The sequence below is a fragment of the Calliphora vicina genome, chromosome 4 (assembly GCF_958450345.1).
Source record: "Calliphora vicina chromosome 4, idCalVici1.1, whole genome shotgun sequence".
Classification (NCBI taxonomy): Eukaryota; Metazoa; Arthropoda; class Insecta; order Diptera; family Calliphoridae; genus Calliphora; species Calliphora vicina.
The window spans coordinates 10,031,611-10,043,214 of record NC_088783.1 but is presented as its reverse complement, the minus strand read 5'-3'; the positions used below and the strand labels follow the sequence as shown (position 1 = coordinate 10,043,214).

The following is an 11,604-nucleotide window of genomic DNA, read 5'->3' as shown; positions in this document are numbered from 1 at the left end:
TCATTCGATTGGCAACAAATTCGGTTGCTATCACGAATCTGTTTTCTCTGTGTATATATAAAAATGAAATGGTCCATGTATGTAATGGCATCACGTGAGAACGGCTGGTGCGATTTGGCTGATTTTTTTTATTCGATTCAGGAGATGGTTTGTAAAGAAAAAAAATTCAAAAATTCCGGGTAAAACTCGGATTTTTTTTAAGTCCAGTCAACTATAATAAAAAAGCTCCCTAAAGTATGCGGTATAAATTTAGATATTTTATTTGCAAATAAATAAGAACAGGCAAGTATATGTGGGTTGGAGAAACTTGAAGAACTAACATTAGTAAATGCTACCAGGGGCGAAGCCGGGGCAGTCAACTAGTTTTTAATAAATTCCAAAATAACAAAATAATCAAAGACAAAATTTTGAAATTATATTGAACAAGTAAGAGTGTTATATTCGGCTGTTCTTAATCTTATTTACCCACCATCATTTATTGACAATAAAATACTTTTCTGATATTGGGGATGTGATGCAGTTTTTGTTTCCATCCGGGGTTTCCTTTGAAAACTTCTTTACCACAGAGCTGTTTTGTATCTTTTAAATATGCTTGTTAATTTACGAAGCTTCTAAAAAAGGATTCGACAAGATAAACCCTTTGGCACTCGGTCGGCTAACGACTTATTATAAAGTAAATGCAACGGATGCAATCCGAGGAGATGAATTCGTTTGTTCTATGAGTTAGTACTTGCTCAAGGTCGGCTAACGACTTATTATTGGTAAATATAGCTTATGGATGCAATCCGAAGAGATAAATTCTTGCGCTTTCATATGCTAACTACAAGTTATTGTCTATGACTAGCTAATGAGTACAATCCGACGAGATAAATGCTTCGGCTCTTGGTCGGCTAACTACGAATTTTAATTTTGTTACCCGGGAGCAAAGTATAAGTATATTGGAACTTAGGTTCTTGCTTGCTTTCTTCATGTTTTTCTTAGATATCTTATATTAAAATTTACATAAACTATTTGGGAATTATTAACAAGCAGTATTCCGGAGGGACTTTTGTATGGGAGCTAAGTGATATCATGGACCGACATTTTCCATTTTCAGCCTTATCAACAGAGACTATTTCAGCCAGCTAGCTCCTACTCCCAACTTTTTTGTTGGTTGTAATTTTAATGTGGGTCTTTTTATATTTTATACCTGATGCTAACAATTTAGTGGGACATGCGAATATGGTAAATTTTCTATTTTTAAATAGAATAACTCCTACACAGTTTCTACAAGGAGAATACAGATTCGTAATAGCAACCGAATTTGTTGGCAATCGAATGATTCGGTTGCACACATAGAATTTTTCGGTTCTAGCAACAGAAAATCAGTTGAAAAGAATATTTTCAGTTGTTACGATTTCTAAAATTTCGTAGCCACAACCGTAAAATTCGGCCATTAAGGCAGAATCATTCGATTGGCAACAAATTCGGTTGCTACTACGATTCAGCTTTCTCTGTGTATGTTAAAATTTCTGCATTTACGGAATAGATCAAAAGATCTTGATATTTTAATATGATAATTTAGTGTAATAACCGTTGAAATTAGAGTTTCCAAGAAAGAACGACAAAATTAGAAACCTCCATTTCGATCTCTACCGGTTTTTTCGTTTATGAGCTTGATTTTTTTAATATTATTTATTATAGAAACAATTAGAATATCAAATCATATGTTGAAAACTCATGAAGGACATATTTTGTGGCATGGTCATATTTTCAATATTTTTAAAATAATTACGAGGATGGGTTAATAAGTCCGCAACTTTTTTAATTTACCGATTCTTAAATGAAAGGCCAACACTGCTCCTGTCAACAGGTATCTGTCTGTAGACTCCTGTCAAAATTTGAACAAACTTCGTCATTTAGTTTGTGTTTGAACAGCCATTGATAGCAGACTACCTCGTGAATTGAGGAGAAATTGGAAATAGAGAATTTCGTCTGCTCATTAAGCATTTTTTTTTGCGGAAAAACATCACACAAACCAACGCTAAGCTTGATAAATACTAAGGGAACTCTGAACCATCAATTTCAATGGTATAAAAGTGGTCTACTGAGTTTCGTTGTGGCCGTACAAGCACGGAAGATTCTGAACGTTCTGGACGCCCAGTTGAGGTCTCTACAACCGAAACTATTGAAAAAAATCACTATACAGTGTTAGCCGAACGGAGATTGAAAGTACGAGAGATTGAGGATGCAATATGCATTTCGCATGGCTCAGTGGTTTCAATTTCGAATGATCACTTGGGTATGAGAAAGCTGGCTGCCGAGTTTGCTCACAATCGGCTGCACAAAAGGGTACACACGTGTACAGTTTCCATGGCTAAAATCAATGAATTATGCTATGAAATACTCAATCTTACGACTTATTGTGTGACTATATCTTGTTTCCAAACCTTACGAAATGTCTCGCCGGAATTAGATTTGACTCCAACGATAAATCAATCATCTCACAAAAAATAACTATTTCGACGACCTCGACATCTCATTTTTTTTATAGGATAAAAAAATTGGAGCATAATGAGACTATATTCAAAAATAAAATAATTTTTTATCCAAAATCCTGTCTTTCATTTAAAAAAGCACGGACTTATTGACACACCCTCCTAAAAAGGTTTCCAACTATGTATTATAAACTTAAAAATATGTCTTCAGAAAATTGTATTATTCACAGTTAATTAAAAAATTTAAAAAAACTAACCATTTTCTTCCTCAATTTTCGATTTTTTCAGTCCTTGGTGATGATGGCGAACCCCATTCAGCATTGCATGGCTTCAATTCAAAAATAAAATTTGGTTCAATAGTTAAATATCCGAAATATCCGAAACATGTCCACGGTCCTACAGCCTATTCGCATGAACATGTGGTGGCACATAATCCCCAACAGCACCATCAATTACGAACGGCTGGTGGTGGTGGTGGCGGAAATGGCGGCGGTGGAGGCGGAGGCGGTGGAGTTGCTGCCGGCAGTATTAGTGTAGGAACTGTGGGAAGACATAATAAGGTAAACAACAAGCAAATTATGAAACAACAAACGCATCATATAAAGGAATACGAAGATTTGGATATAAATGTTGAGCACGATTATGAGGACTATCATGTGCACCCGTCGTACGGACCGCCGCACGATATAGACGAAGACTTGTATGAACCGATATTGCCACAATTTACTCCGGATATAGGCAATGGCCTGAAAGTGGGTAAAATAAGTGTACCAGGTTCGCGTAGTGGTGGCGGTAGCCGTACTGATCTCTATGACGTACGTTATGGTCAAGTGAGTCCAAGTCGGGAAATTGCTCGAGGTCGGGAGGGTTTTATGAATCTGTTACATGTTAAGAATAAAGTATTTCGCCCGCACATAAATCATATTACGCTGTATGATCGGGAGCAGGATCGTTTAAGTCAAAGTGATTCGTTTAGTCATCACTGTCCGAATATGTGTGGTGAGATGCAGTGGCAGTGCCAGACGAAATGCAATTGTATTCCTTTAGGTGAACGTTGTGATAAAGTTCCTCAGTGTGAAGATGGTTCCGATGAATGGGATTGTGATTCGGTCGATGATATGGTGGCAAAGTTAACAAGAGAGTGTGAGCAGACAGGTTTGCATATTATGTGTCCGAAGACATTTCGTTGTATCAACAAAGATTGGCTGTGTGATGGTGACGATGATTGCGGTGATTACTCTGATGAAACGCAATGTGGTGAGAGAGTTAATTGTTTGGAAGATCAGTTTGAGTGTGGCAATGGCTTTTGTATACCCAAACCATGGGTATGCGATGGTGAAAATGATTGCAAGGATTTTACAGACGAAGGACATTGCAATCGCACCAGGTGGGTGCAAAACAAAGCTATTCCCCTAAGTAAATGATAATTCTTAAATATTCTTATATTTTAGATGTTCCAGTGAGCATTTTTCCTGCAATGATGGTTACTGCATTTCCATAGCGTTTCGCTGTGATGGCGAACAAGATTGCAGCGACAATTCTGATGAAACTAAATGTCCGGCTGTAATTAATAGCTGTCCAGAGGGAGAATTTAAGTGCAGAGGTGGTTTAGGGGGTGCTGGTGGTCCTGGTGGTAGATGCATATTAACCCGCTTTCGCTGTGATGGCGACAATGATTGTGGTGATTGGAGTGATGAGGAGAATTGTCCCCAAAAACCCTCACAATGCACTTCCAGTGAATTTAAATGTGCCGATGGCACTTGTATTCCTATGCGCTGGAAATGTGATAAAGAACAAGATTGTGATGGCGGCGAGGATGAAAATGAATGTGGCAATATGAATTCGGCTATTCTGGCTTCCTGTGGCACTGATGAGTTTACTTGCAACAATGGACGGTGTATTTTGGTTAGCATCAAATGCATAACCCTTATTCAAATACTTTACTATTCATTTTTAATGTTCCCTCTAGCGTACCTGGCTTTGCGATGGTTATCCTGACTGTTCCTCAGCTGAGGATGAAGTCGATTGTCATTTGCAATGCGACCCTGGTCAGTTTCTTTGTCCGGCCAAAAAGAATATCACCAACTTAAAGTAAATTTATTTGTTAAAATTTCATACGTTTATTTATTTAAAAAAAATTTAATTGGTTTTCAGAATATGCGTTCACCAAAAACATGTATGCGATGGACAAAATGACTGTCCCTTGGGTGAAGATGAAATTAATTGTCCCCATTATCGTGAATGCGAGGAGGGCAGCAAATGTGAACAATTGTGCATAACTACTCCTAGAGGTCGCGAAGAATGTGCTTGCCGTTTGGGTTTCCTCATGAATACCAACAAGAAAAAGTGAGTTTTTAATAAAAAAAAAAGACACCCAAATGGAGAGATCTTTTAAATGATTTTTCATTTCATATTCAGTTGCACCGACATTGATGAATGCCAGTATTTAACCAATCCGGTGTGCTCTCAGAAATGTCTAAACACTCATGGCTCATTTATTTGTTCCTGCGAAAGCGGTTATGTGCTGCGTCCCGACTTACGGACATGCAAGGCTTTGGGTGGCGCCATGACATTGATTGTAGCTAATCGTTGGGATATCAGACGTGTAACTCTAAGCAATAATCGTTATGCAGCTGTCGTTAAGGGTCTACACAACGCCATAGCTTTGGATTATCACTATAAGAAGGGTTTATTGTTTTGGTCCGATATTTCGACAGATGTTATTAAAATGGTTTTTATAAATGGTACGCGTGTTAAGGATTTAATTAAGTGGGGCCTGGAGTCACCGGGAGGTATAGCTGTAGACTGGATACATGATTTATTGTTTTGGACTGATTCGGGTACTAGAAGAGTAGAGGTTTCTAACTTTGATGGCACCTTGAGATCAGTGATTGTGGCCAATGATTTGGATAAACCTCGAGCTATTGTTGTACACCCTGGAAAAGCCATGGTATTCTGGACTGACTGGGGTCCAAATCCTAAAATTGAACGAGCTTATATGGATGGTTCCCAAAGGGAGGTTATTATTTCTAAAGGCGTTACTTGGCCAAATGGCCTCACCATCGATTATCCCAGCCACAAAATCTACTGGGCTGATGCCAAACAACATGCCATAGAATGTTCCAACTTGGATGGTTCTGAACGAGCTAAGATCCTTAGTACTCATCTACCTCATCCCTTTGCTATGACCATATTTGAAGACACCATGTATTGGACTGATTGGAATACCAAAACCGTATCGGCAGCTAATAAAATAACGGGTAAAGGTTTCCGTTCCATACACGAAAATTTCCACTTCCCCATGGACATTCATGCCTATCATCCAGCACGCCAGCCAGAATATGAGGATCATTGTCAGAAGGACAGAAGAGGCCTGAGAGGAGGTTGCTCTCACTTATGTCTTCCCAATAAAAATTCCAGACGCTGTGGTTGTCCCATAGGTTTAACACTGAAAGAAGATGCCAAAACCTGCAAAAGCGCACCTGATGAATTGATTTTGGTGGCTCGACGAAAAGATATACGTTTAAGACAATTGAATGCCAAACCCTCATCCGCGGCAGATGTCGACATGATTATACCTTTGGATAACTTAAAGCATGCAGTGGCACTGGATTGGTCCAGTGATACGGATACTATATTTTGGACAGATGTCGAAAGGAGTACTATCAATAAGGCCCATCTTAATGGCAGCTATCAGCAGAAGGTTATACACTCCAATCTAGTGGGTCCGGCTGGCTTGGCTTACGACTGGCTGACTGACAAACTCTACTGGACCGACCAAATTACATATCGCATAGAAGCTGCCACCACGAATGGTAAAATGCGCACTTTATTGGTGTGGGAAAATCTGGAAAAGCCTAGAGATATTGTCGTCAATCCCTTGGATGGTGTGATGTATTGGACAGATTGGGGTAATCCGGCCATGATAGAAACTGCTCATATGGATGGCAAAAATCGTAAAGTGGTCTTGTCTACCAATATCAAATGGCCCAACGGCTTGGCCATAGACTACGATCAACAGAAATTATATTTTGTGGATGGTGGCACAAAGTCTCTGGAAAATATTAATTTTGATGGTTCTGGTCGCAAAGTGTTAGTGGGTGAGTTTAGTTTGTGTATAGAATTTAACGTTATATTTTAATTGTTGTATTTTTTTATTATTAGGGAGTTTATCTCATCCTTTTGGCTTGGATGTTAGTGGTTCTCGTGTCTACTGGACCGACTGGGACACCAAATCTGTTTCTAGTGCTGACAAACTGACCGGCAAAGATATTACCACCGTTATAGCCAATACCAGTGATCTGATGGACATTACCATTTTCCATAGATCGCGCCGTAGGATACGCAATGCTTGTGATAGTGCTAATGGTGGCTGCTCGCATTTGTGTCTGCTCAATCCATCGGGTTATGCATGTGCCTGTCCCGTAGGAGTAGCCGTTAAAGAAGATGGCCATACTTGTTCCTCTGGTCCTAGTTCGTATATACTGTTTGCACATCGAGTTGATATCAGACAAATATCTTTGGATTTCGATCATTTGGTGGATGTGGTTTTGCCATTGCCACCAATTTCAAATGCGGTTGCTTTGGATGTGGATAGAAAGACGGGTAGAATCTATTGGTCTGATACAATCGAAGATGTTATCATGAGTTCTACACCGGATGGTTTGGATGCGAATCGTGTTATTTATGAGACGATTGATAATCCCGATGGTTTGGTGATAGACTCAGTGGGTAGAATGGTAAGGGAAATATAACTTGATGAACACAAATATTTTAAATTTAAAAATTTCATAGATCTATTGGGCTGATGCTGGTCGTCACACCATTGAGGTTTCCACTTTAGATGGCAAACATCGTCATCTTATAGCCTGGAAAGATTTAGAGGCTCCCCGTGGCTTGGCTTTAGATTATGAAGCTGGTTTTCTTTTCTGGACCGATTGGGGACATTATCGCAAAATAGAGCGCGCCCATATGGATGGTGAAAATCGGCAACGTATTGTTTCCTCCAATTTGGGTTGGCCAAATGGTTTGTCGTTGGATTTGAAGACAAAACGTATCTATTGGGTGGATGCCCAATTGAAAACTATTGATTCTTGTGATTACACCGGCAATCATCGCAAATTGATTATGGCTTCGTTGCAACATCCCTATGCCTTAGCCTTGACGGATAATTATATATATTGGACCGACTGGAAGTCTAAAGCTTTACATATGACTGATCGCAGCAATGTTACCGATCGCAGAGATGTCATGACCAATATAGATGGTTTAATGGACATCAAAGTTATAACTACTAACACGACGTTACCTGAAAATGTGTGCGGCCTCAATAACGGGGGCTGTTCGCAGCTGTGTCTACGCAATCCGTCCGGTTTTTCGTGCAAATGTTCCGTAGGCCTGAAGTTGAGAAATGGTAGTCTAACGGAATGTGAATATTTACCAGAAGATTATCTATTAATAGCTTTGCGTTCGGGCATTGGTATGATTTCTCTAACAACACCTGATCTCATGGATGTTGTGCTGCCCATTAAGGGTGTACATGGTGCTGTGGTCTTGGACTATCACTATCGCAAACATTGGCTATATGTAGCCGATGTTAATTTGGATGTTATAAGACGCATCAATTTATTGAATTTGGCCGATAGCAAGGTTATTGCAAGTAATCTTCTGACACCTAATGGCTTGGCGGTGGATTGGATAGCGGACAATTTGTATTGGTCCGATTCAGACCACAAGGTGATAGAGGTAGCACGTTTGGATGGCTCATGCCGCAAGCAATTGATAACGGATGATTTGGGAGACCCCAGGTCTTTGATAGTGCATCCTAAGAAGGGGTAGGTTGGGAAAGAAAGTTTATTTGTTAGTTTGATTTTTAATAATACCCTTGATTTAGCTATTTGTTTTGGGCTGACTGGGAGACACCCTCCAGAATTGAACGCAGCTTACTAGATGGCTCTAATCGCACTGTTGTAATCAGCAATAATCTGGGCTTTCCCACGGGCTTAACTTTGGATTTTGAGTAAGGAATGGCTACTTTTATTTTTAATAAGAAGTAAATATAAAAATTTTCTTTTTTAGAAACCGTCGTTTACTTTGGGCTGATGCTTTGGAAGATAATATTGGCCAAGTCGATTTCAATGGCAAACGTCGCACTATTTTAGTGCCTTTCGCTCCCCATCCATTTGGCTTAACTATGGTTTGTTGAAAATTAATATTTAAAAAGTTTTTTATTTAGTTCTAATGTTACAGTTCGAAAACAACATATATTGGACTGATTGGTATAACAAATCCGTTTTTCGTGCTTATCGTAAAGGCTCCATGGGTTCAAAGTACTCGCAACCGGTGGAAATTCGAGATGCCTTAAGTGGTGCTTTGGATATAAGAGCCGTGTCACGCAAACGTCAGTCGGAAGACTGGAATCAATGTTCCCAAGACAATGGCGGTTGTACACATTTGTGTCTTTATCGTGGCTCAAATTATACCTGTGCTTGCCCAGATCGACCAGATGGCAGGGAATGTTTAACCATACCTCGCTATTATATACCAAGAAGAGGAGGCGACCCCATAGTCGAAGATCAGGACGATGTAACTGAAACGGATAATGCTTTAGTCAATGATGATTTCGATGATGATTTTCGTGTGGCCGATCCATTGTTGGACATGAAGTTAATCATTGTCATAGCTACAATTATAGCACTGATATTCCTATTCGTAATGATAGCTTTGGTAATATGTAAGTATATTGAAAAGAGGGTGTTGCGAATGTGCTTTATTTCACTGTTTTAATTATTAATTGATAAATTCACTGAAATTTATTGTTGGGGGATAGCTAGTTCCTAGTTGCTGGAAATATTTTCCCAAATGATTTAGGAAAGCTGAAGATATTATAACAATAAAGCTGTAGAGCGAATGAGAATCACAAACGGTCGAGCTTTATTTGTAAAGCAATATTATTACATTTTTACCTTTTAAAAACGGTGGTTTATTTCCTTTAAATGAACCGTATTCTTTTAATTGCAAATAAAAACGAGTAGTACTTTATAATTTACAAGATTTAATAGTTGATGTTAAATCTTACAGTGCGTATTATACACTGACTAACTCTGCAACTCGCTGTTACTATTTATATATACAGCGCTATCTTCTAGTAGTTTCATGAATTATCTAACGGACAAAACTATAATGTTCTATTCCTAGAGCTTTTAGCAGCTTTAATGTAAATGGTAACACTTTAACAGTTAATGTGGCCATACTTATAAACAATGTTAATAACTGCCTGTTGTCAATCTTGTTGATAAGTAGAATTTTCTACACATGGAAATGTTCATAAACATGATGAATGTTGCAATCAGCCTTTACAGACCGTTAAATTCATATCGAAAATGCAATTTTGTAACAAAATCAAAGTTTTGATGAAATGCCCACAACAAACAGTGAATAATTCACCATTTCTCTGCTAACAGAGGGGTGATAATATAGAGAGATTTTTTTTCATTGTTTGTGACATTTGTATTTATAGATATGATCACGCCCAGTAAACATCCGAAACCCAAAAGACATTCTAGAGGCTCCAGCCGTTCGGTATTAACATTTTCCAATCCCAACTATAATGTAGATGGCACACCCATGGAACCCAAAACTACAATATGGAAGCGTTTTAAAAATGATCGATCACATGTAGGTTGAACAATAATCGTTACTGTTTAAAGTCTAAAAGCTTTTCTAATAATGGATGTTTCTTATTTTTAGGAACGTGTTTATGAAGAGCGCAGTTTAACAACGGAAACAGCCTCATCCAGTCTATTTGTACCGACACCCTCACCATCGGCCTCACCATCAGTCAATAAAATACAACTTTCTACTTTATCAACAATAGCGTAAAATTTTTAAACTAAACCCAAATGGAAGGTAATCAGCGAATTGTTATATGGAATTCAAAATAGTATTTATATGGATCTCATATCATACATTTTTTAAAAACATTTTTATTTGTTAAAATATATAAAAAAAATAACCTGTTGTATCTCAGTGTAATAGCTACAAACCTCTCTTGTAAAGACAGTATTCAATATTTCTTTTATAAATTTAAATAAAAATTTATATATGTAGATGACTGCATTAAATAGCAGTTATCTCTAGTACTTTCTATTTCAGTTTTAATCAAACATAAAAATATAAATGAAATTTTGTTTAAAAAGAGATTCGGATTTTGAAATCTCTTAAAATTTAACTGTCTCCTTTTAAAATTTACATCTCTTTATGTGATAGACTATTAAGGTCTGTAATTTTCTCCATTAGAATATTTTTTAATTTATAATATCTGAAAGATATTTAACTAAATATTTTATAATTTACTAAAATTTATAAAAATAATTATGACAAATTTTGAAACTTGACTCATTCATTTACAATAATTTTTAATTTATTTATCCAATTCACAATCAGTGTCGTAGCGTTGTATCATTGTATGTCATAAATATTTTTCAAACTAATTTTACAAAACAAAACATTAGTTTTTATTAATTACGACATACAATGATACAACGCTACGACACCGATTATGAATTGCAAAATTGTTTATTTCTCATATATTTAAAACGTTTGTTATAAAAATGACACGAATAATGTGAAAGATTTGTTTACACACACAAATTTGGTCTAATATAAAGCCAAATAGAATTTTTTTTTATTGAAAAACTAAAACAAACTTATGATAAAAATCGTTGACATATTTTATAATTGTCAAACACACAAAACAAATTTTAATTTTAAATTTCAAAATTTATTTAAATAATCGCTAGATGGATTATAAAAAAAAGAAAAACAAAATAAAAAATGATAAATTATTTGAAAACTAGGGTTAAAAATTGTTTAAAGTTACTCTAACCTATAACCCCCAGTAACACGAAGGCTGGTTATGTGTTAACTAATAGTTATACTGACAGTTTTCATACAAAAATAATTTTAACCGACAGTATAACTATTAGTTAAGGCTTAACTAGATTTCGTGTTAATGGGGGTAAGTCAAACAAATATATAAAAATAGATCTCTTAATAATATTTAATGCCTCCATTTAATATTAAGGAAAGAATCTCCAAACTATTTGTAGCATTATTTCTTACAGTT

General features: G+C 36.9%; 1 protein-coding gene across 1 annotated transcript; it reads left to right on the top strand.

The window, feature by feature from the left end:
- Nucleotides 1-2,678: 2,678 nt before the first annotated feature.
- Lrp4 (LDL receptor related protein 4) lies at nt 2,679-10,399 on the top strand. The gene is made up of 13 exons (XM_065507345.1): nt 2,679-2,694; nt 2,766-3,864; nt 3,929-4,382; nt 4,447-4,568; nt 4,632-4,823; nt 4,896-6,577; nt 6,642-7,216; nt 7,272-8,311; nt 8,371-8,496; nt 8,556-8,673; nt 8,727-9,210; nt 9,997-10,154; nt 10,227-10,399. Exons 1-13 carry the CDS (start codon nt 2,679-2,681, stop codon nt 10,356-10,358), a joined length of 6,198 nt encoding a protein of 2,065 aa, XP_065363417.1. The 3' UTR covers nt 10,359-10,399.
- Nucleotides 10,400-11,604: the final 1,205 nt, after the last annotated feature.

What these genes read in the sequence shown, in the direction of transcription:
- Lrp4 (XM_065507345.1), top strand. An exon ending in AAGAATATCACCAACTTAAA is followed by an intron (nt 4,569 to 4,631) that starts GTAAATTTATTT and finishes ATTGGTTTTCAG; the next exon opens with AATATGCGTTCACCAAAAAC. An exon ending in ATAGTGCATCCTAAGAAGGG is followed by an intron (nt 8,312 to 8,370) that starts GTAGGTTGGGAA and finishes CCCTTGATTTAG; the next exon opens with CTATTTGTTTTGGGCTGACT.